Source organism: Eretmochelys imbricata, chromosome 6, assembly GCF_965152235.1.
Source record: "Eretmochelys imbricata isolate rEreImb1 chromosome 6, rEreImb1.hap1, whole genome shotgun sequence".
Taxonomy (NCBI): domain Eukaryota; kingdom Metazoa; phylum Chordata; order Testudines; family Cheloniidae; genus Eretmochelys; species Eretmochelys imbricata.
Window position 1 is genome coordinate 123,888,461 of NC_135577.1, and position 24,381 is coordinate 123,912,841.

The 24,381-nt window shown below is 42.5% G+C and overlaps 1 protein-coding gene across 1 annotated transcript; it reads left to right on the top strand.

Moving 5' to 3' along the window:
• Nucleotides 1-23,977, top strand: ATG14 (autophagy related 14). Its single transcript, XM_077819587.1, has 10 exons — nucleotides 1-225; nucleotides 9,414-9,476; nucleotides 9,619-9,661; nucleotides 10,070-10,151; nucleotides 15,372-15,609; nucleotides 17,386-17,615; nucleotides 18,100-18,217; nucleotides 19,238-19,328; nucleotides 19,433-19,518; nucleotides 20,720-23,977. Exons 1-10 carry the CDS (start codon nucleotides 20-22, stop codon nucleotides 21,024-21,026), a joined length of 1,464 nt encoding a protein of 487 aa, XP_077675713.1. The 5' UTR covers nucleotides 1-19; the 3' UTR covers nucleotides 21,027-23,977.
• The last annotated feature ends 404 nt before the right edge of the window (nucleotides 23,978-24,381 follow it).

The window sequence follows — 24,381 nt, forward strand, 5'->3', positions numbered from 1 at the left end:
GCGGCGCGGCGGGCCCGTCATGGCGTCTCCCAGCGGCTGCTGGCCGCAGCCGGGCTGGCGGGGGCCCGGGGCCGCGGCGGGGGCGCTGGGCGAGGAGGACGCCGAGGGGCTGTACGTGGCGGTGGAGCGGTGCCCGCTGTGCAACACCACCCGCCGCCGCCTCACCTGCGCCAAGTGCGTCCGCGGCGGGGACTTCGTCTTCTTCGACGGGCGCGACTCCGAGAGGTAGCGGCGGGATCGGGGGGCCGGGGGTCCTGAGCTCTCGCCGGGGCGATGGACGGGGAGGGGTCCTGAGCTACCCCCCCCCTCCGGGCCCGGGAGATATGGGGTGGGGGGGTCCTGAGCTTCCCCCCCCCTCCGGGCCCGGGAGATATGGGGTGGGGGGGTCCTGAGCTCCCCCCCCCCTCCGGGCCCGGGAGATATGGGGTGGGGGGGTCCTGAGCTCCCCCCCCCCCTCCGGGCCCGGGAGATATGGGGTGGGGGGGTCCTGAGCTCCCCCCCCCCCTCCGGGCCCGGGAGATATGGGGTGGGGGGGTCCTGAGCTCCCCCCCCCCCTCCGGGCCCGGGAGATATGGGGTGGGGGGGTCCTGAGCTCCCCCCCCCCTCCGGGCCCGGGAGATATGGGGGGGGGGGGGTCCTGAGCTCCCCCCCCCTCCGGGCCCGGGAGATATGGGGGGGGGGGGTCCTGAGCTCCCCCCCCCCTCCGGGCCCGGGAGATATGGGGGGGGGGGTCCTGAGCTCCCCCCCCCCCTCCGGGCCCGGGAGATATGGGGGGGGGGGTCCTGAGCTCCCCCCCCCCTCCGGGCCCGGGAGATATGGGGGGGGGGGTCCTGAGTCTCCCTTCCCAGCCAGGGGCGATGGGCAGGCGGGGGGTCTGATCTCCCTCCTGGTCAATAGACAGGGTTGGAGGGCATTGAGTTGTTCCTCACCCAGCTGGAAAGATTGGGGGGTCTGGGGGCTCTTCAGCTTCCACGCCAGCTGGGATCTTGAGCTTCCTTCCCCCAACCAGGAGATTGTGGGGGGGGGGGGTGTAGTGGGAGGGATTGCCAGGAGATGGGGCTGTGTCAGGGGTCTTGCGTTCCCTTCTTCCGCGGGCTGGGGAGATTGTGAAAGGTGTGTCAACACATGCATCCGATAACAAATGACATGCCATACCCCTGCATAACTAAGACAAATGGAAATATATTTTAAAATATTCAGAGCGGGAAACAAAAGTGTAGTGGCCTATTTAAAATGCACATATGTATGGATTTTCAAAATTCTACAGTAAACTCCTAAAATCAGACACCTTGTTTTGATTGAAAACCTTATATTTATTCCTTTCCATAGAAACAGTTCTGATCTTACATGTTTTAAAATTGTCCGAATATTATATTGTTCACTTAATAAAAAATTCAGACCCAATAGTTCCTTCCTGCTAAGAGCTGGATGGATGGGAAGGTTATTTGAATAAGTATTAAGGCTACAAACAATGTTCTGGTTTAACTATGCACTTCCATAATATATTTTCAACTATTGAGGCATCTTACCTGCTGCAAGATGACCATCTGAGATTCCAGATAAATAGTCTGCACAGCACTGTCTGTCTCTGGACCTTACTTGGAAGTGCCATCTTCCTCATTCATCTTTGGCCAGAATTGTCCCAATTTTTGGCTTATATGTTCTTACCATATTTATAGTCCTTTAGCTGAGGCATCATTAGCAGCTGCTGTGTGTGATTTCTTGAACTATTTTGGGAAGGTCGGGAACAGGTTTGTATGCTTGGGTCTTTACTTTTGGCTGAAAGATACCAAGTACATTTGGTTTAAGATTGGTCAAGGAAATTAGCATCTCTTAGCCGACTGATCTTGAAATCACATTCATGTCACCGCTTGCCACTTCACTCAGGATGTTTTACTGACTTTTTAAGTATAAAAAATGTTCTATAGATATTGTCTCACGCAGATTTGTACTAGTGCATAATCATATGCTGGACCTTTCATGTAGCTAAAAGTGACCATTTCTCCAATATAACTTAAATGTAGAAAGTCCATTTATGGCCTGGTCTGCAAACTGATCCATTTAATGGAACCCATATGCCACTTAGTCATAATGAATTCTGTGGAGTATGTGTGGGTATAGGGAGCCCCATGTTAACCATCTTGCAGGACTGGGGCTTTAGTCTGATCTCTGCTCTTATTAGTGTCATAGAATACAAATTGACTATATTTTAGCCTTCCCAAAATAAATGGAAACTAACGTTTGCTTAAGGCTGTGTTAGGGGTTACCCACAGCTTCTGTGATAATCTCATTTCGATAGTTTGGAACTTAAATGGGCATTTGGGGGCTTCTGTCCTTTTTCTAGCATCAAGAGTTTGACCAAGACCAGGAAACTCAGCTGCAGCCTTTAGTACAGAGTGATTGCTGTCCTTCCATAATTGCTACGGCTTGAGAGGTTTGTCGGATACCAGTCTCTTTGGAAGTGGCTATGAAAAAACAAAGGTGTGGGCGCCCTTTTGGATATTCCAGAGCCAATGCTTTGATGAAAAGCCCAGCTGTCCTTTCCATTCCCATGTGATATGATGGGTGCTGAGATTTCTGCCATAATGCTCTCTCTGGATCTTACTTGGAAGTTCCATCTTCCTTATTCATCTTTGGTGAGAAAGAGGCTTATAAATTTGAGCTATGTCCTTCCAACTGCTGGAAGTGAGGAGGAGTTTTGTCTTCTCTCTCGCTGCCTTCTGTTTACATCAGTAGAGAGGTCTCCACTACTCTACTCCTCTAGCAGCCTCTGTTTTGGGGGCTGTCTTCCCCTCTGAATACCTCCAGTTTCTGTGTCTGTGGCTGCTTGTAGCTTTACCAGGCACCAGCATGACTCTTGAGTTTCACTGCTGTGCACAAGGTTCTGAGTGGCAGCTGTCCTTTAGATAAATCCAGTTTGTTTACACAAACACTGAGTTCACAATCCAGTATTGTGTAGCCATAGGCCACAATAGAATCATAGAATCATAGAATATCAGGGTTGGAAGGGACCTCAGGAGATCATCTAGTCCAACCCCCTGCTCAAAGCAGGACCAATCCTCAATTTTTGTCCCAGATCCGTAAATGGCTCCCTCAAGGATTGAACTTACAACCCTGGGTTTAGCAGGCCAATGCTCAAACCACTGAGCTATCCCCACAATACAACAGCTTCTTTTTAATCCATTACCTAGAATTAATGTGAATTCATCTCTGTAGCAGGAGACTGAATAGTATGAACGTAACTTAATAATTCTTGTGTTTCTTGTCATTCTTTTTTTATTGTAAGATTAGCGGGACACCATCAACTGCAAAAAATCACTTTTCTGTCTGAAAAGTTGTACCTACTGTTGTTACAAGTAACACCTAAGGTGACTAACTGAAATCTTCTAGAAAAGTAGTCTTTATTTTAGTTTCTGAAATTGAGAGCATTTTGTGGATCGTTTCTTTCATTGTTTCCTCTTTTCAGTTTTTGCTGTTTGTGTGAGTCTTTCACACAGTAATGGGATGAGGGGAGAAGGATTTCTAAAAATGTGATCACCATAAATGGGCAGAGATACTCTGGAGCAGTGCAGCCATTGGAAGTACTTTTAACTTGTTTTTTTTTAATTGACTAGATTTCAAGTTGTGTCCCTTTTTTAGCGTGACCCGATGTCCCAATACTTGGAGCTTTTTTTCTATAGGCGCCTGTTGCCCCCCACCTCCTGTTCTGATCTTTCACACTTGCTATCTGGTCACCATAGCCTTTATTATTATTAGTTATTAATTTATCTGTATGGCAGTAGTGCCTAGATTAGTTTAGCGCCAGCAATTTGTTCAGTGTCATACAAGACACACAGCTGGCCCTTGCCTTGATCCTCCTATCAGTCCTATGCATGACCTGGGTAATTCAACTTCAAGATTACCCATGTAACGAGAGAGAGAGAGAGAGGAGAAGTGTATTTCATACGAGATCCAGACCTGCTTTTAGTGAAGTTGGTGACACTTATTCTTTTCAACTGGAGTAGGATTGGTCCCCCTGTTTGTACTGATTAAACACATCAGTGCGGGATTTTGGGGGGGGGGAAGGGCTGGAGGGGTAGAAGTTAAAAATAAATGTATCACTATTCATTCCAGACTGGAATTTTTATTATTAGTTTTCTTGTACTCTAGAGTATTTAGCATTATAAGCTATTAGTCACTTTTCATATTCCAGCACTGAGGTTCATATCATTTTTAGACTGCTTAGTGCTGGAGAATATTATACACTAATTGTTTAAACTATAATAGGATTGAAGTTGTTCATATGTCTGGCAAAAATTACATATAATGGTAGCTCACACTGGAAGATAATGCTTATCCTTGATAGGAACTGTCGTACCTAATTTTGAGTGTGAGACTAAAGCTCTATTTAAGTTAATTACTGAAGTGCAATTATAATTAAGACTGATGTGTCCGGAAGTCCTCCAGTAATATAAACACCAACATCCTTCTTTCCATTATTCATATAGGGCATCTTGGCATGTTTGAAATCCATGCCAACATCCTTACATTTGAGCATGGATGATTAATTTTTCTGGAAGTTAACCAGACCTGTCAATCAGAAAACTTTGCAATGCTGTTTACACATGACAAATGCCAAAGCCAAGAATTAACTTGGGTGTCTTAAGCAAGTACACTTTCTGTAAGTCCTGGTTAATGGTTAAGGCTATGTTTTAGTCAAGGGTATGTTTAGTAAAAGTCCTGGACAGATCACAGGCAGTAAACAAAAATTCACAGCCTGTGACCTTTCCATCACCTCTACTATATACAAGTACGCCTGCAGGTGGAGGCAGCACCGGAGCTGAGAGGGAGGGACATGTCACTGCTTTCGGGGAGCCTCCCAAGGTAAGCGCCAACCAGAGCCCACACCCTCGCCCAAACCCCTAGCCCTGAGCCCCCTCCCACACGCACCCAAATTCCTTCTGGGGTGGCCCGAGACTGCCCCAGCAGGGGCCAGTGCGACTGGCCCAGGGGCTGCTCAAGCTCCTCAGGCAACCCCCTGGCCAGCCGCACCGGCCGCTGCAGAAATCACGGATGTCCTGGAAAGTCTCAGAATCCGTGACCTCCGTGACAAACTCACTGCCTTATTTATGGTGAGATACAGTGCATGTTTGGAATTAATGAGTGTTCTTCAAGTGCTGTCCCTGTGGGTGCTCCACTCCAGGTGACGGTGTGTCCCAGCGCCGTTGATCGGAGATCTTGCGTAGCAGGGCCTGGTCGGGACGCACGCGCTCTGTTCCATGGTTAGAAGGAGGAAGCTCAAGTAGATGGGCAATTCTTCCATCCTGGTCTGGCAGTCAATGTTCATACTGTACTTGTATTCAAAATACTGTTCCTTTAATCAGTTGACAAGTCAAGCAACTGACTGTTGTTTTGGAAACTAAATGATCATTGCTTTCCGGCAAAAGAGACCTTTCATTTTACACTATTTGACACCATTACTATTTGCCAGCCTAGAATGCTTGTTTGCCAGTTTGTCAAATAATCTATCTTTACCTGACTTGGAAAGAATAAGGGTAATGTTTGTTTGTTTTTAAAAAAAAATTCTCTTATGACAGTGATGCTGCAGGTATTCATTTGCTATTTCCTGGAAACTTACAGGCTCTGGTCGAAAATACAAAAACTGAAATGTAATGAAAATTTGCAATTACATTTTTTGACTGGGACAAAAAAAGCTTTTTCCTTTTCTCACATTAAATATGGACTTGGTAGGTATAGTCTTCCTCCAGGATGCATGCAACAAGAGGAGAGTACATTTCCCAGGAGTTGAGGTAAAGGTAAAGAACTAAATTTTGTCCACCTCAGAAGTTAGTGGTATAATTAAGGAATTCAGTAAGTGTAAAAAGTCTATTAATTATTTATTTAATACTTTAGGCCCCAATCCTGTAAACCTGCACATCCTTAACTTTACACATTTCAGTGGGACTACTTGCACACACAAAGTTAAGTATATATGTGTGTGCATATAGGATCAGGGCCTGTCATAGCTGTGGGTGCCAATCAGGGTCAGAGTGTTATTGTGCTAGGCACCATACAAATACAAACAAAAATATCTTCCTTGCCCTGAAGAAAAGTGACATGAAGAGGGATACAATCAGATGTACACAATATTCATAAAATGTGTAGGTTTTTAGTATAACAAATGGATACAATGACAGCTATCTCTATCAATTCCCACTTTTGTCATTGCTGTTGAGCACTTACCAATTAATAAGTAAAAACAACAAAGAGTCCTTGTGGCACCTTAGAGACTAACAAATTTATTTGGGCCTATGCTTTCGTGGGCTAGAACCCACTTCATCAGATGCGTGGAGTGGAAAATACAGGAGCAGGTATAAATACATGAAAAGATGTGAGTTGCCTTACCAAGTGTGAGGTCAGTGATCTTTTCCAGTTGTTTCTTTCTAATGATTGCTGACGCTAGAGAAATAATTCAGAGGAACTTATACTTAGAGAGACGTGTCTGTTGGTACTTGAAGCTAGAGAAACCTTCATTTGCTTATAGATTTGGTGTACAACTTTATATATTCTACATCGTCTCAGTTATATGTAATAGGAATATCTATAACTGTTCATTCAAAGTTACACTTGTTTCCTTTTAAACTAAAATGGTGTGTGTGTGTGTGTGTGTGTGTGTGTGTATATATATATATATATATTAAAATTAGGAACATATTAAAGGGATGGCACTTTGTGTTTTGAAGAAACCTGCTAAATAAATCTGTGTGAGCTCCTTGACACTACTGATGGAGTGTGTGTGGTAGTCTACAATTTTTGCTGCCTTACATTTTGTTCATTCCCCTCCTATTTTTAGTTCCCCTCTGAAGTTAGTTCCAAATACATAACAATTTGTCTTCATTTTCCCGAAAGTGAAACACATGATTCTTGCAATTAGTTTTGTCAGATTTCCAGCACTGTTTTCCTTTTTTCCATCACCTGTTAATTTAGTTATAGAAATACAGAATTGCCATAAGCCCTCTATGCATGATTGCTGGGCAGTGTGTCCTTGGGCAAAGTTACATTTGGTTATAGCCAAAAGTCAGAGTTACAGTAAGCCTGTATATTTCTCCAGGGTAAACATAAATCTAGTCCAATGCCCCTTGTGTAATTTTTCATGATCTCTAGTAGATTGGGAATGTTCCGAAAGGATGAATGTGCTGAGTTTTGCAGGTTGAATGCCAGTTATACCACATTCCTCAAACTCATGATCTGCCTCTAGCTTCCGTAGCACTCCTGTATTTTTCTTAGAGAATAACACATATTTGTTTGACTAAAAATATTTCTGGTGCCGTTTTACTGTGTGAGTCTGTCAGCAGGAATGCTGAATAAACTCTGTCTAAACCCACAGTTACACTATATCCGTGAGCTCTCAACTCTCAGCATTTTAAAGAAAGCCTTACACCGTTCCAGTGTCTCAAATCAAATCCACGTCGTCAGGCCAAGAGACATCCGAACATTCTAACCTGTGAAGGATTAACTTGCCCTTGGTCTTTGATCCTTTGGGTGCTTAGCCTACATTTAGATCAGGGCAGCACTGTGAAGCGTAGGTGAGGTTTGTCACAGGCTTGGAAACCTGACTACAATGCTGGAAACAGTAACCATGATTTTTTTTTCAACTCTCAAACTAATAAAAAGTTGCTGGTAAGGAGACCACTGCTTTTCTACTATAAATCAATGGCTCCCAAACTGTGGTCTGTGGGCCACAGAAAGCTGGCTGGATGCATGGTACTGGCTCCTCCATTTGTTCCAAGAATCCTCTGCAGGTGTCCAGATTCTTCAGTGTAAAGACGAGCAAGAAGGCCTCTCGAGCCAGCTGGCTGTGAGAGGGTGGCATCTTAGTCTTCTGTTTGGGGATAGGGCTATGGAGGGGCAGGAGAGGAAACAGGAACCTCCCTCAGATCTTGATACGTCAGTAAGAATGAAGGTGCCAACCACCAGCAGGAGAAGAATATCTAAGGGAGAAAGGAATGAGGCAATCAGGTAGTATATCAGGAGGAGGCTGGACATGGCGTCCAGAGGAGAAAGGAGCTAAGTGACGGGGTGAGAGAAGGAGAGGAGGCCGAGGCAAGTGATAAGCTTGCTTTAAAGACAATAAACTACACCAAGAGTTTAGTAATATTACTTTTCCCTGCATGTGTTAGCTGAAGTTGCCAGAGGAATGTAATACCATCATGAGTGGGAGGGAAGGAGAGGGGGCCTGAGCCACATACATCTATTAAGAGGATGTCCTTGCAGTGCAAAAGTTTGACTCCCTAAAATAAATGAGGGGGGAGGGAGGGGAATGTGGGACTTTGAATAAGGTGGAAAAATTGCAGTCCTGCACCTTCCTGATGAAAACTTTTGATCCTCTATGGAATTATCTTTGGATTGGAATGTTAGCGTATGGCGCCCAGTTGAGATGTGGGGCAGGATGGGTACAATGCCAAAGCAGATACCTGGGAATAAGTCCAGTATCTGCACACAAACAGAATACTAGAGAGTAACCCCCCTAGTTATTTCTCTTGCTATTCCCCTGTTAACTGTTGGTTCTGTGTCCTCACGGTTGTTGTAGGCATAAGGTGTGAACATTTGCTTTTCAAATATAGCCTTTTAAGATCAGAATAGACTTGCTTAACTAATTCACTAAAGCTGTATGAAACGGTACGCTTTAAGTTCAGAATTTCAGAAAGACTTTTTGAGTTCCATTTATATCTTAAATGACTGGAGAGTTTTTGAAATTTGTATGCCTTTTTTTGTTTTTGTTTTGTTTCGTTTTTAAACAAAACTTATTGCTGAGTTGTAAACCTTTGAGAATAGTTGTCATTAAGGATAATGCTGACAGGGCTTGATGGAAAACTAGCAGATGTTTCTGCAGTGTATGGGTTCTGTTATATTACAGTGTGTCCTAGGATATGTAGATATGTCTACACTGCAATCACTGGGTGTGACTGCAGCTCGTGTAGACCTACCCAAGCAAGCTTTAACCTAGCTAGCTGGCATACTGAAGCACTTGCTTCAGAGCGGGTTGTAAAATCCTGTCCGGAAACCTGGGTAATAATGTGGGCTAGCCCTGCAAGAAATTACCCAGAGTTCCAGGCGAGCTAGTACAACCCATGCTGAAGCACATGCTGCTGCAGCTTCGCTGCTGCAGTACCCTGGATAGCTAGATTAAACCTAGCTCCGGTATGTCTACACAAGCTGCAGTTGCATCTCATGATTGCAGAGTAGACCTACTCTTAGAATTCTGTAAGGTTTCACATGAGCCATGACTTCCTGAGATTAAGACAAACAATGGGGATTTAGATGCTTTTAAACTTCAGGGCTCTTTTATTAATGTTTCAGATACTTTGCATTATCTCATTGTATAAAATACTTTGTTCGTAACATCAATAAACAGATAATCTATTCTCTTACAGGTTTTTAGACAAGAAAGAGAGGTTAAAGCATCTCAAAACCAAACAGAGTGAATTCCAAAACCAGTAAGTTATACTTTAGTTCTTGGTAGTGTTGTCATTGGTTGATTACAACAATTTTAGATAAAACATTCTCTCTAACCTCTTGTATTTGTCACATGTAATCCTGATTGTCAGCTAATCTTCAGTTATGATCTTTTTCCCGTAGTGTTTTAAAGGCTATGGAAGGGAAAAGGATAACTGATCAGCTGGTGAGTTATTTGAAGTCTTCATAGTTTTCAAACTCTTTGTATTCCTAGATCTTTCAGATTATTGTTTCATTTTAACTTGGAGATGATGTACTGTCTGCCTGAAAAACATGATCCCAACAAAACTTAAATTGATTTTGGACGCACAGAATTTTCAAAGCTACCAGTATTCATCATTTCTGGTTATGTATTTAGTCAGTATCCCTTTGATTTTGCCTGACTTCACTGTAGGAAGCTTCTGTTTTCTTACGGCGTTCTTCTGTATAGAGATGAGACTATTTGAAATTCTTGGGATCTGACTTTGTTAAAAATATCCCAGTACTTCTGAGTTATAGCTGTCGGTGTTGTTAATTTCGAGTTGATGGATTAAATTTCGTTTTTGTCATGCAATCACTGCATGTTCTTTTTCAGAGATGGAAAATAATGTCTTGCAAGATGAGGATTGAGCAGCTGAAACAAACCATTTGCAAAGAGAACGATGAAATGACAAGAAGTAAGTAGTGTCTCTATATCTGCCAATTGTAATACCTGTATTGCTTTGAAGAGAGAGCATCAACCCATGTAATACTGAGTTTTAGCTTAAAAGAAAAAAGTGCATTGCCAAACCCTCCCCTCTTAAACCTGATGTGTGATCTTATTTGGGAGATAAATACAGGAAGGTCTATTGGAAGTGGAGATAGTGAGTGATCTTTGTTAATCACTTTTAAATTTGGGTTTTAATTAAAGTAGATACGTATTATTCAGCTGAGTAGATGTTAAAATCCTTCTGGGACAGCTTGAATGGAGTAAATGTTTAGCAACCTATTCCGTCTTTCAGCTGTATCTCCAAGAATGACTGATTCCAGAGCTTGGTACTCCTGATGATTGCCACTTTGATAAAGAGTATCAAACAGCTCATGAGCTGCTCTAAATTTCATGTGAACGTTAGCCCACATCAGGTGCCTGATTTGGAGGCAAATCCTGAAATTCTTACTTGGGTGACACGCCTCTCACTGGAGTCAAAGGGGATTTTGCCAGAGTAAAAGCTGCGCTTTAGCCTTCTGTGTCTTTCATTTTAATGATTTGACATAGATGGGAGATTTGCAGTGTGTCAGGTTTCAGGAGACAGCGTGAAACGCTGTTTACGTTTATGAGTGCTCAGCTCAGTTTTAGTCTGCTCGAGGCTTCTCTAAATGTCTAGCTCAGAGATTGTGCTCAGATTTAAAAAAACGTATTCGCATAGTCACTGCTGTACTAACATACTCTCATTTGCATAGTCACCCCGACGTTAGTAACTTGAAACCTATTCTTGCACGCAGATCCCAGAGGATCTCATTCAGGGGGCTATTAATGAAATCTAGCACCTATCTTGGAATCCCTCCCAGATGGAAGAGAGTCCTCACAGCCTCTTTAGGAATTTGAAGTAGTTTTGACCTTGGAACATGAAATTCTTCAAGTTTTCAGAAATGAACATTAATTTTCAGAGATGCTGAGCATCTGTCTCACCCGTTGACTGTGATAAACTGGGGTGATCAGCCCCTCTGAAAATCAGGCCCTAAGCTTTTAAAATATCTGCGGGGACCATCTGCCCATGAGGGGAGGTCAGGATGGCAAGTGTCTTGGGAGGCTCAAATACCTGACACGTGTTCTATGGGACAGTTACTAGTGTGGCTGTGTTTACATTGGTCAGGCAGGGCAAACATGGGACGTCATGCTAGTCTGACATAATTTGGGGGACACTTTTTAATGATTGTATAAACCTGACTCAGGAGGTGTCAGATATTTGCTAATAGCTGGATTAGTGTGGATAGGCCGTGTGTCATTGTGGGTAATCTCATCACACCATCTGCTGCATAAACTTATCAAGCTCAGTCAGATGCTCCCCTTAAGTCATTACTGCTGGTAATTTTAACAACTTTTGAACTTGTTTCAACGTTGGAATGGTACATCCCCCTCCTTCTCTCTTTCACATGCCACTATTGCCTCTAGTGGTGCAAGACAAAGGCAGAACCTGTAACAGTCAAGTAGCTCTCAAAATGCAGTGCACATATGTAAAAGTGGAATTTTTTCTCCATCTGTGTGGTTTTCTTTAATTATTTAAAAGGTATGTTTGAGAGGTCGGGTCTAAATTGTTATTAGAGGTTGTGTTGATGGCATGAGAATGTTTGGAGGGAACTGTCTGATTGGTGGTGAATCCAGATTTTCTGCGCTGCTGGAGCAAAAAGTCCGTTTTCCCACAGTTCAGTCAAAAGTCCATTTTTCACCATTTTGTAAAGCTGAAAGCACTCCAGGCTGGATGTGAAAGTGAAGATTAATTCCATAGTTTCCACAAATTGGACTCATTGCTTGTTTTGTGCTCTGATTTTCTGTAGGTCAGCTGTTCGAATGGTCTGTTCCGATATTTTCTTGATGATCTTTCTAACACACAGAGTTTTTTAAATAATACGAGGCAGCTAATTTCAGTAATAAACACCATAGGGAGTCTGTCCCTTTTCACACAGGATTATCACTCCAGGATCTTCTGTGCTTCACAAGCAACATAAATGATAATAAAATGTCAGGACTCAGTCCTGACCAAACAACTATCCTGCGCCAGGATAGCATTCCCCAAGAAACCTAAGAAATGTCTCCAAAATTATTCAAATTACTAAAAAATGAAACCTGGTTGATGATGTTGCTAATGAGACCATAGACAATGAAATTCATTGTCATCTGAGGGCTATTGTTTAAATTAGCTTGCTAAAGGAAAAGCCTTTAATATTTAAGACATGTCTGAGAAGCCTCTTCTTTAAAGATCTTGATAATCATCACTAAGTCTCCATCACCATATGTTTGTGAAAGCTCTTTTCTGCAGTGAATTATTTTGTTAACAGGTGTTCATGAAGCCAAGTTTCTGAGGCTTGGTGTGTCTGATTCACACGCTGAATACAGGCAGCTATAGTAATTGAGGATGCTAGCATGTTATAGTTTGTTTGACAGTATAAGGTATTGTTCAGTGCTATCCTTTGCGGTAATAAAAGGCTTGTTGTGTTGGGATCCACATGCCCTGAGCGAGCATAGTCAAAGAATAGGTACCAATGCAAAGATGGATGGCACAAACTCTAAACAAAGATGTGATCCACACTCATTTTGCAAAAAGAACAGGAGTGCTTGTGGCACCTTACAGACTAACAAATTTATTAGAGCATAAGCTTTCGTGAGCTACAGCCCATTTCATCGGATGCATAGAATGGAACATATAGTAAGATATATATATATATATACACACACACACACACACATTCAGATAAGTTGGAAGTTACCATACAAACTGTGAGAGGCTAATTAGTTAAGATGAGCTATTATCAGCAGGAGAAAAAAAACTTTTGTAGTGATAATCAAGATGGCCCATATAGACAGTTGACAAGAAGGTGTGAGGATACTTAACTTAGGGAAATAGATTAAATATGTGTAATGACCCAGCCACTCCCAGTCTCTATTCAAACCCAAGTTAATGGTATCTAGTTTGCATATTAATTCAAGCTCAGCAGTTTCTCGTTGGTGTCTATTTTTGAAGCTTTTCTGTTGCAAAATTGCCACCCTTAAATCTTTTACTGAGTGGCCAGAGTGGCTGAAGTGTTCTCCTTCCAGTTTTTGAATGTTATGATTCCTGATGTCAGACTTGTGTCCATTTATTCTTTTGCATAGAGACTGCGTCATGCTAATTTCTACATTTAATCTACATAAGTAGAAGTGTTTATACCAGCTAGTTGGTTAAATTGGGAGAGCATGACATTCCTGCTCAAAGTCCAGAAAATATTTGGACAGAAGGTATAGAAGAAGCTCAGTGTCAATTTCAATCTGTTGTTTATAGACATTCAGAAAAGTTGTACCACTGACAGGTTGTACCACTTAGCAGGGGGGAACTGTTAAAGAATTTGAAAAATAAGCTGTCAGATATCTGGTTTTCTATAAATATCAGGAAGGGATGACGGGGTGGATCACAGAAACCCCCTGGGAACTGCCACCTGATGTGCCAAGTCTACTTCTGCCCCTGAGTTCCTGCCCTGGCAGCTTAAGACTTCGGTGCCCTGCCTGGTTTGAGCCAGACCCGCTAGCCTGCTGCAAACCCAGACCCAGGTCTGGACCACGTCCCCAAACAACTCTAGGCTTAACTGAAAGCAGCTTACAGAAGTGTTCCTGTCCTTGACACTCAGGTGCCCAACTCCCAATGGGATCCAAACCCTGAATAAATCCGTTTTACCCTGTATAAACCTTATACAGGGTACACTCATAAATTGTTCGCCCTCTATAACACTGATAGAGAGAGATGCACAGCTGTTTGTGTCCCCGTCCCCCCCAGGTATTAATATATACTCTGGGTTAATTAATAAGTAAAAAGTGATTTTATTAAATACACAAAGTAGGATTTAAGTGGTTCCAAGTAGTAACCGACAAAGCAAAGTGAATTACCAAGCAAAATAAAATAAAACATGCAAGTCTATGTCTAATCAAACTGAATACAGATAAAAACCTCACCAGTTCCATAAGCTCTCTTTTACAGACTGATCTCCTTCTAGTCTGGGTCCAGCAAGCACTCACACCCCCTGTAGTTACTGTCCTTTGTTCCAGTTTCTTTCAGGTATCCTTGGGGGTGGAGAGGCAATCTCCTTAGCCAGCTGAAGACAAAATGGAGGGGTCTCCCCCGTGCTTAAATAAACTTTGTCTTGTGGGTGGAGATCCCCTCTGCTCTCCTATGCAAAGTCCAGCTCCAGGATGGAGTTCTGGAGTCACCTGGGCAAGTCATATGTCCATGCCTGACTCACGGTTTTTACAGGCAGAAGCCATTGCCCACATGGTATCTTGAATGTCTCCAGAAAGACTTCTTATGTGGAATGGAGTATTTCAAGATACATTGTTCCTTAAGTGCTTCTTGATTGGGCACTTAACTTTGTGAATTCCTTTCTCCAGGAACTGACCAAATACTCTACTAAGGTTATTTAGAAATCAAGGCAGTACACGGCCAATATTCATAACTTCGAATACAAAAATGATACGTGCCTACAAATAGGATTAATAGATTCAGTAGATCATAACCTTTACATAAATATGTTACATGGCATATGTAGCATAGAACATATTCCAGTTATGTCATATATATTCATAAGCATATTTCCATAAAGCCTTATGGGGGGCACCGTCACAGGATCCCCTTGCCCCTGTGTATTCTGGGGGGTTTTGGGACATTGGATGGTGTAGACCAGTGCTCTAAGGTAACACCAAGCACACACACTCTCATGTGCTTGGCTGGCTGGTTCTTGCTCACATGCCCAAGGTCTAACTGATCATCATATGTAGGCCCAGGAAGGAATTTTCCCCCCAGCTGAGATTGGCAGTGACTTTAGGAATTTTTCTCCTTCCTCTGCAGCATGGAGCATGGGTCACGTGCTGGGATTATCTGGGTGTATCTCACTTAATCAATTCCTTGCAGGATCTGCAGACACTGGTGCACCTCAGTCCCTCCTATTCTTTGCCTGTGACAAATAATAGTTCAGTCTCGGGAGGGCTATAATATTTTGGTGTAATTTCGGTTAGTGTACTGGTGCTGGGTGGTGTTGGTGGCCTGTGATCTACAGGAAGTCAGACAAGATGATTGGGTGGCACCTTCTGGCCTTAAACTCTATGACTCGCCCTCCATGTGAGCTACATTACATCATTCATTTTCCAAGGATAACACCTGCTGTTATTCTCATAGGCTCAGAGGGGCTTCTCAGAATTAAAGATGAGAATCAGAAGCTTTACCGCAGGGCTCAGAGGCATCAGGAGAAGAAAGAGAAGATCCAGAGACATAACCGCAAGCTCGGAGACCTGGTGGAGAAAAAGAATTACGATTTGAGAAGCCAACACGAACACTTGGCAAATCTTCGACGGTCACATATCCTGGAGCTAACGTCTGTCATTTTTCCCATTGAGGAAGTGAAGACTGGCATGAGGTATGGAATACAGAAATTTTTTTAGGACAGAAAACTGAACACGAGTTGATAGATTTGCTTTCTAAGTATTTGTCTGTATCTTGTGGCATAATCAAGCAAACTGGCATACTGGGGACTGTGACCGGGGTCCTAGGGGGGAGCCAGCTGTGGTCACTCAATTAGGGTGAACTGCTTAGAATGGGGTAGACAATCCCCATAAAGCTAGTGGATATTCCGATACCTAGATTTACCAAGCCAGCATAAAACAGCTTCATTACCTCACTGGCTACTCAGAAGTCCAGACAACACAGTTCCCTTAAAGTGATCCAGCCTCAGGCCTCCATCCAGGTACCCATGTCAAATTTGATGAAAATTTCTGTAAATCTTATTTCATCATATAAAAGAAAAGGTTCCACCAATCCCAAAGGATCGGACACGTCACCTCCCCGGTTAATGAATGTTTCAGATCTTACCCAAATACACGCTACTGCCAATTCCTATTAACTAAACTAAAATTTATTAAAAAACAAAAGAGAGAGAGTCTGGTTAAAAGATCAATATACAGACAGACATGAGTTCAGTTCACTGAGGTGCAGATTCATAGCAGAGATGGTGAGCTTCGTAGTTGCAAAAAGTTCCTTTAGCATTCAGTTCATAGGTCATAGTCCAATGTCCAAATCTCATATTCAGGGCGTATCAGCACAACTGGGACCTCAGTCTTGCGACTCAAACTTCCCCCGATGAAGTCTAAGCAGATCTGAGATGACAGAATCAGGACCCAAGGATCTTTTATACAATTTCAAGTCTTTTTTGACAAGTTGGAATTCCTCAGGGAACAAAAGTTAATTAGGTCCGTCACCGGTACTTAGCTATACGAATTAACATAAGACCATTTGCTCGTTCCTCCACCATTCACAGTACATTTCAAAGAGAGATGAATACTGAGATATCCTGTGTTTACAATTCATTTACATGATAGGATGTTCTTTTGACCTCTGAATTATCAGAATACAGCATAGACTGGGGACTGTTGATTACATTGTCCATCCTACTCATACATATGTAAATATGCAAAAACACAAACATTATCTCCCCACATGTCTTTTGAGGGTTATTTATTTTGCAGGATGTTTAACCCTTTCTAGCCATGCGTCACAGGGACATAAATAGTAAGTGGATTGTACACTTAATTTTAATACTGTTTTCTAACATTACATTCTAAACTTTTCTTTTCCAAAACAGCTTATTATATATTTCAGTACTTGTCCAGTTATGAACCTTTTGCCCCTTAGTAAGAAGTCATCATGTAGGCCCCAATTCAGCAAGGTATTTAAGCATGTGCCCAAAGGACATGAATAGTTCCACTGAAATCAGTGAGAGGACTCATGTAGTTGGTCTGGCATGTATTTAAGTGACATGCTGAACTAGAGTCATGGGCTGGGCTGGGGAATCCCCTGTACAGCCTTTGCAAAGCTAGCCGCTTCAAGTTCACATATTCACCCAAAGAGTTTGACTGCGTTTGTTACAGTGGATACATTGAACAAAATACGGAAAGTTGAAACTATGTAAAAGGAAACTTTATAGACCCATCAAATAAAACATATACTGGAAGATTTAAATAAAAAACTGGGACTGTTGATCAGAAGATGCAAAGAACAGTTATCCTGGGAGCAGAGATTTTTGCAGGTTATTGTTTCAGGAATTTTGCTGTCCTTTATATGTGATTAAATGGCTGCCAAACCCATTGCCTGTATTAAAGAGCTCTAAAAACCCTGGGTAACAATGTGTTTTTTTCAGAGACCCTGCAGATGTTTCTTCTGAGAGTGACAATGCCATGACCTCTAGCACTGTGAGCAAGCTTGCAGAAGCCAGGAGAACTACGTATCTCTCTGGGAGATGGGTGTGTGATGACCACAATGGGGACACCAGCATCAGCATTGCAGGGCCTTGGATAAGTCTTCCTAATAATGGAGACTATTCAGCGTATTACAACTGGGTGGAAGAGAAAAAAACTACACAAGGACCAGGTAAGAAGCAAAGTTTTATTGACTTTCTCCGTGATCTGGCTCAGTCTGCAGAACTGTAAGTTGTGCGGCCAGCAGAAGGCACTTCAGGACTGAGACCTCCCCAGATGGTTTTGTGCAGCTTTGTAGCTGCAAATGAGCCATTTCACCATAGTCCTAAGGAGATGAAGGATTGCTCATCAAGGGATCAAATCTTTGTAATTCTCTTCTGGTGGGGAGACGCTAGTGAGATATATAATACAGAAGTGTAGTAGAACAAAAACAATGTCAGTTGTTGTTAACATGGTTTACATGCTGTAAAGCAAATGTAACAAATATTCCAAGAATTACTGTTTTCTACTAACTTCTCCCAGCCTTGTTGTGACTGAGTATTGGATTCCCAAGGTTCTGAATACTGATAAATGATGCTGTCTTGGGTCTGTTTCATTAACAGATCAACCTGGATATGATTAAAGCCATAATGGAGTGATTTCTTTATTTCTTTTAGATATGGAGCATAATAATCCTGCCTATACCATCAGTGCTGCATTGTGCTATGCAACTCAACTCGTTAACATTTTGTCTCATATACTTGATGTAAATCTTCCCAAGAAGTTGTGTAACAGGCAAGTGGTTCCACATTTTTAAGAAGCTGAATGACAGACCAATTTTGAGCTGACTTTAGTTCGCTCTTGTTCTGTGAGCATAACCTACAAGAAGCTGTTACCTGGGCTGGCTGGTTTGTAATGGATTTACGTTTTTGTGCAACTTACTTGTCTTTGGGAGGGCAAATAGGGGCTTGAAGTCCAGTTAATATGTTTTTGAGAGCCCAGAGTTTTCAGCATAGGTCAGATTTGTTGTTTTTCACTACAAACATTCAGTGACCTCAATTTAGGAACGCAGTATGACCTAGGATTAATAGAGCGCCTCTCATCCTAAAGGAACCCACAGAGCTTCAGTTCTGTGGCCCAGTTCGACAACTTAGTCATGTGACTCAGTACTAGTCATGTTGAGAAAGGGCTGAAGTGTGGAGCTCTATAATACGCACTGCACCACTACAGTGCAGCCATCTCTGGGGTGAGGAGCCAAACCAGTGGGAAGCACTATGCAAACTCCAAATTTTTTCAAAAGTGCCATTGAGTCTTTAACGTCTGTGCAGAGCAGATGGGCTCCAAATCCACCAGACTGTATGGAGCTCAGTTTATCTACCTAGGTTGGGGATGGCTCTGTCAACCCTGCAGAGGTCTGAACCAAAAGCTACAGAGACTTTTTCAGTATTTAAAGCTAGAAGTTTAGACTGCTAAGAGAAACTCTCTGGCCCTAATGGGCCTTTCTGTGCTCCTAACTTACTTCTATTGAAGCTAATGGCATTATTCATGGGAATAAGATGGGCAGAATCTGGCCCCAAATGGGTGTTGTCTGGTAAAAATTAGTGAGCTTGCAAGGTGAGGATATGTGTTCTCACAAATGCTCTAGACACTGGTGCTATGATGGATTTAAACAAATGTTTAACATGGGGGTGTTTATCTGTAAGCATATGGTGATAAGCCAACAGAGTGCTCTGAAATAAAGATCAAGTTACTGGCTCAAGACAGTATCAACAGCTTTTCTGTGTGTGTGTGTGTTTGTTTTTCTTTTTTTAACAGCGAGTTCTGTAGCGAGAACCTCAGCAGGCGGAAGTTTACTCGGGCAGTGAAGAAGCTGAATGCCAATATCCTTTATCTTTGTTTTTCTCAGGTCTGGTGAATACATATTTAGATTCTTTGAACATATTTTAAAATAACTGAAGTTATAAGGATCCTCCAGTAACTACTATTTTTCCTCTTTCTCCATTTTTCTAGCATGTAAATTTAGATTTATTGCATCCACTACATACACTCAGGAACCTGATGTACCTGGTCAGTCCAGACACTGAAAACTTGGGCAGGTAAATAGATGGAACGTTTGTGTCTTGTCTCCATAATGTAGAATTTATTTTTAAATTCTAAAGGTTTAACTTATCGTCATGGTTAGTATCGCTATGAGGGGCTGATCCTGCTTCTTCACTGCAGCTGTGGAAGGTGCTGACCCAGCAAACCAGAGGAGTTCCTTTGTGGCAATCAAGATGGTTCCAGTGTGGAAATGGGGGAGGATAGCATTTGGGGACCTGTATGTCAGAGAATTCTGTCCATCTTTTAAAAAAGATGTTGTAGAATTGGAGAGAGTGCAGAAAAGAGCGAAAAAATTATCTGAAGGCTTTAGAAAATGCCTTACAATGAGAGACATAAAGAGATCAATCTGTTTAGCTTATCAAAAAAAAAAAGATCAAGAGGTGTAACCTTGCTGATGAGCCATGTGGGAGTCAACATGCTTCCACATGATGATGGAATTTGTATTTTTTTTTTTTCAGTTTGGGTTTCTAAAAATCCAGGAAATTTATGTTTAAAAGAAACTACATTAAAAGAACATTAAGGTTGTGAAGACTTAAAATTTGGAAATGCCAGGGTTAAGGGTACCTGTGCTGTTCGATGCCCTGTGCACACCAGGAAGGAGATAGGAGTTAGAGGGCCATTCCTGGTCTTCTCAGGTCAAGATGGGGGCAGAAAATCAACCCATGCTTCTTGCGTGGCATCACGGAACAATACAATCAGACTGAGCAAATACATTTACAAGTACGGGCTCCTGAGTTCCACCTATGAGTTTGTCCTGGATCTTGTACATGGTGGAGATCTACAGTGGGTAATTTCATATTGGACACATCCTAGTATATTGAATTTTATACTGAGCTAGCTTTAAAAATTAAAACCAGCTGTTCTGTAGCAGTCAGAGACTTCCACCATCATGGCTGTCAGTGAATAATTTCTCTGCGGCTTTTTTAATATTTCAAAGTCCAAAGCAGAGCACTGTTAGAAATTCCTCCCTCTTCGTTGCTCTGTAGACCAAAACTTCAATATCACTCACCATTTCCTCAGCATATGCTGTCATCACTGAGTATTTCTCTCAGCCAACTAATAGAGACATGGTAACCACGTAATATAGCTGATTTACACTCTTACTTGGCCTTCATCTGCTTCCCAATGTACCCAAGGTGTATTCCTCTGCTGTTTTCCACTGTGGGGGCTGATGGGATTGTGTCGATGTGTTCACAGGTCTGGGCCATTTGAAATAAGTGCTGATCTCGAAGACTCCATGGAGTTTGTGGATCCCGGTGCTGCTGGTGAAACGGATGAGAGTGGAGACGAGCACGTCAGCGATGAAGAGACTGACCTAGGGACGGACTGGGAGAATCTGCCAAGCCCTAGATTCTGCGACATCCCCTCTCAGCCGGTAGAGATGTTACAGAGTCAGAGCACTCAGGCCTCCCCGCCGATCGCCAGCAGCAGTGCAGGTGGAATGATCTCTTCTGCTGCAGCCTCCGTGACGTCCTGGTTCAAGGCATACACTGGACACCGTTAATGAGCACGTGGGAAGGATCATAGGCCTTGCGGAAGGAATCCCTCCCCCGCCAATGCTGTAGTAACCCTTACATGTTGAGTTAAGTAGTGCCTGGAATGCAAGAGGTCAGACTTTAATTTTGTAAACCGGAAGAACCTTTTTATTTACTCAAGATGACTGTGACGGTGACGTTTTGTAAATTAGCTAGACCTACGCTTCTGACTTATTCCATGAGGGCACTTGCTGTCTCTGAATTCTGTCTGCATTGTTGAATAGTGAAGAAAAAGGGCCCTGCAGCAGTGTCCAGATTTTTACTTCCTGGAGGAGGAAGTTTGGAATACTCGGATCAGGGGCAAGGATGGGGAGAAAGCTGCTAATAATTCAGACTGGACAGTGGTGCAAACACACACGATTCACATTTGGTTAAACTCCCTACAGAGTTTTGTTCGTGTGTGTTTAGCTCTGGGTCACATAATGCATAGAAAACTTACAGCACAACTGTACATTTCGAAATCATTGTTTGTTCATTCAGGATATGAACATTTTTAATGTGGTTTTTCATCTTTGTTGCCATATTTTTAAGAGAAAGCAGCATGGATGGTGACTTACGACGCTGATTGCTTTTTTTAAAAATGGGGTTCTGGGTTACGCTCTTGGGGTAGAAAACTGGTTCATTTCATGCTGTTTTCATGAGCAGGTTGCCTAAAAGTTTCATGTTGTCCTGTTCAAAGCACCCCGGGTTTTTACTATTAACACCCCCGCACCAAAGAAACACTGGACGTTCTCTTAACTGGACCCACATTCGCCAATACAGAAGGATGACATTGCTGCAATAATATCCATCCATTACATCTCTATGGTCTCCGTTTTCACTTCAAGCGAGTTTAATGAAGTTGTGTGTTCTCCACACTACATGCATTTGAAAAGCTGTTTTATTTTGTGTTTATAGTGGGGGGGGAGAGGGGGGTTTCTTGCTCCCTAAATACTGAGAAGTCCATTTCACTGCAGAAATGCTTATGGCGCAGTCAGCCTGTCTGAAAAACCCCGGAAGATGTGGTGCAGGCAGACGCTTTCATTAGCAAGCGCCCCCCTGCAGCCTCCTGCCTTGCAGATGCGTATTACTTTGCTTACAAATGTTTTTCTCAGTGAGGCTTCAGAAACACATGATTTACCTTTTATCCAGCTGAGCTGATTTTACTTCATCATGGGGTAAATGGCATAAACACATGTCCCCCTCCCACTCCCCTCAAATGGAAGATCTCAGCCATTCTACCTTATTGTTCTCTTATGGTGACACGTCTGTTCCTGTACAAACAGGTGGTGGTAGATTGCAATGAGCTAATGCTTATGTGGGATTACTTCGTCATCTCTGGGTGCGTGTGCACTTGTCAGATATTGGCTCTGGGGCTTGCTCACCTCACTCTTCCTTTCCCTCTGTAGTGATTTTTCTTCTAACTAGAAGAATGAGGCGTATGACTTCCTGAGTGCTGGCTCACATAACTTCAGCAAGGAGTGCTGGAAGAAGGGCAACTTGTAATACTTCTCTGCCCCCGAGTCCAGGCAGATTTACACACAGTGATGGGCTTTTTTTAGTGAAGCGCACCAATCACAAGCTCTTCTCTCTCCCTTTTCCCTCTTTTGTATGGCAGCTTTTTCTACGTGGCCTCAGGAATGAGGCTGTGACAAGGAAGCCTTCGGAGATATGGATTTCCTTTAATTTTTTCTTATTTTCTGACTTTGGGGGATTTTTTTTTTTTAAACCAAAGACCCTTAAATCTGTAATGTTGGAACGTAAACTTTTAGATGGGATTTCCCTCTATCCATACAACTGCTTTAGTTGAAACCCAAGACTGGGGTTCATTCTGGGAAAGGGAACGGTTGAGTTAATAGGAGAATCGTCAAGAATCCTGGTCTAATATAGTCTGAATTAAGACTGCCAGGTCCCTAGAGACTCCTACTGAGGATAAGACTGGAACTCTGTCTAAGGCTGGGGGAAGCTAGGATTCCGTTACTGTGTTAAGTAAAGGCACTTTACTAGTTGCAGCTGATCAGATCCCTTGGTGTGTGTGAGCAACCAGCACGTGCTCACAAGTACTGTATTTTGGGCTCTTCGTGTCACCTCTGATATTACTCGGTTCTCCATTTATTTTGCACTGGACCCCACCATGTAAATATCCTTTTACGTACACATTTCTACCCCTGTTTTATGTGCTACTTATTACAACTTTTTTCATGTAAACGCAAGAACCATCATTCAGTTTTATACACTAAAATTAATTAGGTACTTCACAAAAAATCTTTAAGCCATAGACCGTCATAAACATCGTGTTTTCCGTATTTTGAAATAATTTCTTTGCAAACATGTCATTTCACTCAACGCGCGCAGAGGCACCAAAAGATTGTTGCAATGAGATGGGACATAATATCTTTTCAAGAAATGCTTTTGTAACAGAATACAGAATTTTTTTCTTAAAAAAAAAAAAAAAGAAAAAAAAGTGGTTTGCACGTGTGTAGTGACGGGAGTGGGATGGTTTGTGTCCAAACCTTGAGTGCACTTGACTGGATTAGTTTATAGATTTTGTTTGTTTTTCCCAGGGGTTGTGAGGGGGAAAACCCCCTTCAATTATGCATATTCTATTTGAAGGCAGCCAATGGAGAATTTATTAAATGATTTATGGTACCATGAATGCAGGAATTTCCACTTAGGCCATGATTTTTGAAAGCAACTAGTGATCTTAAGTGCCCAACCCAAGATTTTCAGGGACAGGGCTGAGAACCCATCAGCTGAAAACAGGCCCCTTTCAGGTGTCTCAAGCTGGGCATCTAAAAATCACTAGTCATTTTTGAAAAGCTGTGCCTTCCTCTGCAGCTTCCAAACTGGTGTAATGAAACACAAATGTTTTATCTAAATTTTATTGTATTACTGCAATAAATCTTTAACGGTAATTTTCCAAAGGTGTATTTTTAAAGAAAAAAAATGATCATGTGTGTTTTGTTCATAAATATGGGGAAAGAGCATCAGTGTTTAGAGAATTGAAAAGTACCTTATGCACTTGAGTCAAGTCTACCTTAGAAAGGGTTTGCTAGTATAGCTACCCTGGCAAACCCCTCCTAGTGTAGGCACAGTTATATTGGCCAAAAAGTGCGTTTATGGGTATGGCCTACTGACGAGCAACATGTGCTATACTGCCCAAAGCACTTCTTTGCCCATTTAATTTTGTCTACACTGGGGCTCTTTCTGATATAAACATGTTGCCAAGAAAAAAACTTCTCCCTAGTTGACATTACTATATGGGGAAGTTTCTCAGGTAGGCCTGGCTTCGTTACAGATGTGGCTAACCCCAGTCCTGGTTTTGAACACATCTGCATGGGGGGC